This window comes from Centroberyx gerrardi, chromosome 22, assembly GCF_048128805.1.
Source record: "Centroberyx gerrardi isolate f3 chromosome 22, fCenGer3.hap1.cur.20231027, whole genome shotgun sequence".
NCBI lineage: Eukaryota > Metazoa > Chordata > Actinopteri > Beryciformes > Berycidae > Centroberyx > Centroberyx gerrardi.
In genome coordinates this window covers 1,945,420-1,950,419 of record NC_136018.1, presented here as the reverse complement: position 1 = coordinate 1,950,419, position 5,000 = coordinate 1,945,420, and the positions used below count along the sequence as shown (strand labels likewise).

The 5,000-nt window shown below is 44.1% G+C and overlaps 1 protein-coding gene across 2 annotated transcripts in view; it reads left to right on the top strand.

Annotated features, from left to right (window-relative positions):
- Nucleotides 1–5,000, top strand: part of fars2 (phenylalanyl-tRNA synthetase 2, mitochondrial) — a 184,394-nt gene that overhangs the window by 166,709 nt on the left and 12,685 nt on the right. The window contains exon 10 of one of the 2 annotated variants that reach the window (XR_013507939.1): nt 1,388–2,056. Coding sequence is in view for 1 of the 2 variants with exons in the window: in XM_078291357.1 (XP_078147483.1) it covers nt 1,388–1,526 (139 nt within the window). In the remaining variant the exon portion in view is untranslated. Of the gene's footprint in view, nt 1–1,387; nt 2,531–5,000 lie in introns of those variants that run through there. The other variant, XM_078291357.1, reaches the window with a different exon arrangement.

Genomic DNA, 5,000 nt, shown 5'->3' with positions numbered 1-5,000 from the left:
AAATGGACTGAAGTAAAATTATTGACTTCAAAAAATACTCAAAAAAGTGCGAGTACACAAAAACACTAAATTACAGTAACCCTTTGATGGGGGCATGTCCTTGGCTTCACTGTGGTATTACCCTAACCCAGTGGTTCTCAACCTGGGGGTTGGGACCCCCCAGGGGGTCACAAGATAATTTTGTCGCGAGATGACTGATGGAATAGGAAAAAAACATATTCCTACTGTACACATTTATCACATCCAATTTTTGCTTTTTTCTTATGAAATACTGAGTTTTCAGCTTCTAGGCCTCCGCTGATAATTAATGAAACAAGCTGAAAACAAAAAAATGATTCTTTGATTGAAGTGTTCGCTCCACATGTCCGGCCTGTGATGGGGGTCAGGAGCAGGAACAGTCCCGAGCCGGAGAGGTAGAGAGCCGCCGCCCCGAACCACCCGCTGCCTCGGATAACGTCTTTATTAAAGTCTCATGTTTTATTGCTGGAACATTACACAGAAGCTTTAATATTCATGCCTCTGTCTCCCATCTTCCCCCGACCCTCCAGACTGGGAGAGGCGGGGCCAGAACACAGCTGACCACATTTTTAATAAGATCCTTTCTCTACATACTGATTTCATGCCTCTCTCTCTCTCTGTGTGTTTTTTCCCTTGGCGTCGTTTCTTCTGATATTCTCCCATCTTTTCATCAAATTTCAAAATCTGCTTATTTACTATATTTGTTAAAAATAGTAAAAATCCAGGCCCTGTCTTGTCACTGCTGTTTCTGAACCGTCAACAAAATTTCTCCTAGCACAATGTAGTTGTCAAGTCGAATGTTCACCAGCAGAAAATACATTTTTGGCTTTGTGACGTTGACGTAAAACACTACCGCTGACGGCCTGAAGGGGGCGACGAAGTCAACAAGTTTCAAATTCTACTGCTACTAGCTTTAAATTTCCCATGAAATGAACTCCCATTCCTTCTCCTTCCTGGAAGACAGAGTATCTTTAACGGTGACATCATCATGTACCAGGAGGCGTACAGAAAAACTCTATAAAATCATCACAGATTTTTGAGCAGCCCCGCCCCTCCACCCCTCCCATCCAATAAAACTGCCTTTCTCTCCCTAACTGATCTCCCATTGGTTTAAACTTTTGAATGATCCCTCACTGCGTTAAGCCCCGCCCCTATTTAGTCACGTTAACCTGATAATTCAACATTCAGCGGTTCATAAATAATAATAGGTATATGTGGAAACAGGAAAAATATGAGTGTTAATACTCTCTCTCTCTCTCTCTCTCTCTCTCTCTCTCTCTCTCTCTCTCTCTCTGTCTCTCTCTCTCTCTCTCCCTCTCTCTCTCTCTCTCCCTCTCTCTCTCTCTCTCTCTCTCTCTCCCTCCATCAGGACCGGGAGGCGGAGTCACTGTTACCGGATCGTCTACCGCCACATGGAGCGAACTCTGACCCAGGAAGAGGTTCACCTCGTCCACCGGCAAATCGAACACGCCGCCGAGACCGAGCTGGGCGTGCAGGGCAGATACTGACACACACACACACACACACTCTGACACACTGACACACACACACACAGACACACACACACACACACAGGCTTTTTGAATCATTGACGACATCAACCTTTCTTCTCTTCTCAATTCCTTGGAAATATTGGTGATACTAACAGTGACAAAAAGATACAGAGCATCAGGGATACACACACACTCGTGCACACACACACACACACACACAACACGCACACAGCTGTTAACCAGCTCAGTCACGTCTTCGTTGCTGTAATAAATCGCCGCGGGGGAAACGTGTTGAGTTTAATACAGACGTCACACTCCAGCTTTTCATGCTGCTGCTGACGGGGCACACACACACACACACACACACACACACACACACACACACACACACACACACACACACACACAGCGATGAGCCAGTAGGACAGAGTGTGTCTTCTCTCTTTTGTTCTGCAATACATCTACTGGCTGCTATTACCGTAAATGACACACACACACACACACACACACACACACAGAGAGAGAGAAAGACCAATGTGTCATCTGTTGTGGCTCTCCTCTGTTATTTCCTGGTAGTTTTATTTGTACATTTATAATGTGCTAAAGCAGAGAGAGGGAGGGAAAGAGAGAGAGAGAGACATAGAGAGAGATAGAGAGAGAGAGACAGAGAGAGAGAGAGAGAGTTACAGCAGGCAGAGTAAACAGTATATAGCTATTAGAGTGAACAGAGGAGAGTGGATGTGATTCAGTGTTCGAGGCTTGTTGCAGAAACAGATGAGTTTCCCTGCAGCAGCAGAAGAAGAAGAAGAAGAAGAAGAAGAAGAAGAGGAGCGACTCTGCGAGTCTTTGCTCAAAGACACTTCAGCAGGAAACACAACCGACCCACCGACTGTCAAGAGAGGATAAATGAACTTTTATTGAAAAAAGAAAGTATTTTCAATGTTTTGGATTTGAAAGCAAATTTCTGCGTGGGTTGAATTTGAATCTGTTGCCTTTTGTGTTTTAGCTGAACTGTCTGGTTGGTGAGTTTCAGATTAAAACATTTAATCTGTTTGGTTACGTTGTTGTCTGTGTGTTTTATTTACTGTGTGACTCCACCTGACCCTGCATTCAGGTGGCGTCGGATTCTCGGTCTGAAGGGGTTTCAGACCAGGAAGACCCACATGAACACCTGGTTCTGTTGGAGGATCAAGTCGGAGAAATCAGGATTGTAGCTGCAGCAGGAATTGACGAGTCGTGATGTAATCACGGCTGAACAGAGCGCAGAGTCGTAGGTGAACGGAAGAAATTTCATACAATAAAGCTGAAAATGAACCACAAGTACAAATTTAAAAGACTTGGATATTCCTTGATAATTATAGTGCTGCAGCATTCAGTTCCCTGTCGTGTTTACATTCAGAATCCCCTGAAATAGCTGAAGATTGCTTCCTAGCTTCCTATCGCTAGCTCGGTTGCTAATATTAGCCTAGAAGGATGCAGTGTGTGGAAACAGCTGAGGAAACGTTCTCCAGTTGAGTTGTGATGTGTTCCAGACTCAGAGAAAAGTACGACCGGACATCAGTTGCATGCAGAGTAACTTCAGACTGGAGGAGGTGGGAATGCAAGCAGAGTCGATGTCAGTCGACTGGTTTGGTTTCTCTTTAGTCACACAAGTTACTTTTAGTGTCACAGGTGTACAGTTAAGTTCCCCTTTCGTATAGAGGAAAATGACTTGTTAGTATTAGACACTGACGAAGGCTGGAGGGCCGAAAACATTCTGTCCATCATGGAATAAAATAACTTTCTATCATCCAAGTGTCCAAAACCCTCGGCTGAATGTTGAAGCCGATCCTGAAGACCAGCAGCAGCAGTTCCTGTAACGTCCGCTAGAGTCCGGCTCCAGAAAGACTCCAAACCTCCAACTCCACTGGACCAAAACCCAACTTCTGATAAAATATAAAGTCAAGAGGTTTTGGTCTCAGCAGCTAATGTCACTTCTTCTACTGTGTTTCCTTATGGAGATTTTCAAATTAATTGAGTCATTAACGGGATATAACGGTTATAAAACACAGGGTTGTTTTCCAAGTGATTGACAGGTCGCCAATTATGGACCAATAGTAGGTACCGTACCAAAACATGTCAACATGGCGGCGACCGTAAACGCAACCTGCAGCTTCAAAACCCTTCAGAAGACGATGGAGGAAGAAACTCACCGCTGCGTCTGTTTTACAGTCTCGTGCCGCTTGAGAAACATTTTTCCTCCACTTGCAGCCTCCATCACTTCCTGCTGTTTCACTAAAATAACCTGAAGCTCAGCAAACTGCAGAGGAACTGTAGAGAGCAGAGCGAAGCCTCTCTGGTCTCCAAACTCTGAGAAAAACCCCTCTGCCTCCTGGAGGAACCGGTATCTACTGTGTTTACTTATGCAAATCACATCTAAACAGCAGAATGTAATAAAGGTCATTTTATAGATAGACAAACACACACACACACACACAAACACACACATAAACACACACATGCACAAGGGCATGGACAGGCCCAAGTTTGCACACACACACACACACACTGCTCAGGGAAACAAACACACATACACACACACACACACACTGCTCAGGGAAACAAACACACATACACACACACACACACACACTGCTCAGGGAAACAAACACACACACTGTGCCCTCATCAGGTAATGAGGTTGTTGACTCAGTTGATTGTCTCTCCTTCATGAGCACACACACACACACACACACACAGAAAATTACACACAATGTAATGCAGAAAAACAAACTTTAAAACACACAAAAAATTACACACACAGTAACACATATACACACATACACAAAGTACATTACACACACACACACACAGGAATTTGCACACCTGTAGAAAAATGCACACATTACCACACACACACACTCAGAAAATCTCAAAGGAAAACACAGAGCAGCACAGACCTGTGTGTGTGTGTGTGTGTGTGTGTGTGTGTGTGTGTGTGTGTGTGTGAGAGAGAGAGAATATTAGATGAGGCTATTTATGTTTTCATATCTGTTTGTTTTTCATTAAGAGTCATCACACACAGTACGGCACCACCTTGTGTGTGTGTGTGTGTGTGTGTGTGTGTGTGATTATTAAGATATCATTACAAGTCAGCAGAACACCACCGCCTCTGTAGGTGTGTGTGTGTGTGTGTGTGTGTGTGTGTGTGTGTGTGTCAGTGCACCTGTGGACCTGCGGGTGTGTGTGTTTCTTTTTTGTGTGTGTTTACGTGTGTGTGTACATCTGTTAATGAGTGTGTGTGCATGTGTGACTATGCATAACGTACATATATTTATTAATTTGTTAAAAAAAAATAGTTTGAAGTCAACAGATCAAGATGAGCAGATCGACCAAGGTGACAAATTCAGATACAGTCTGCTGCCGCTGATCTCTCTCTGCATGTGCGTGGTCTCTTGCGTGTGTGTGTGTGTGTTTGTGTGTGTGTGTTTGCATGTTTCTGTGTGTGCA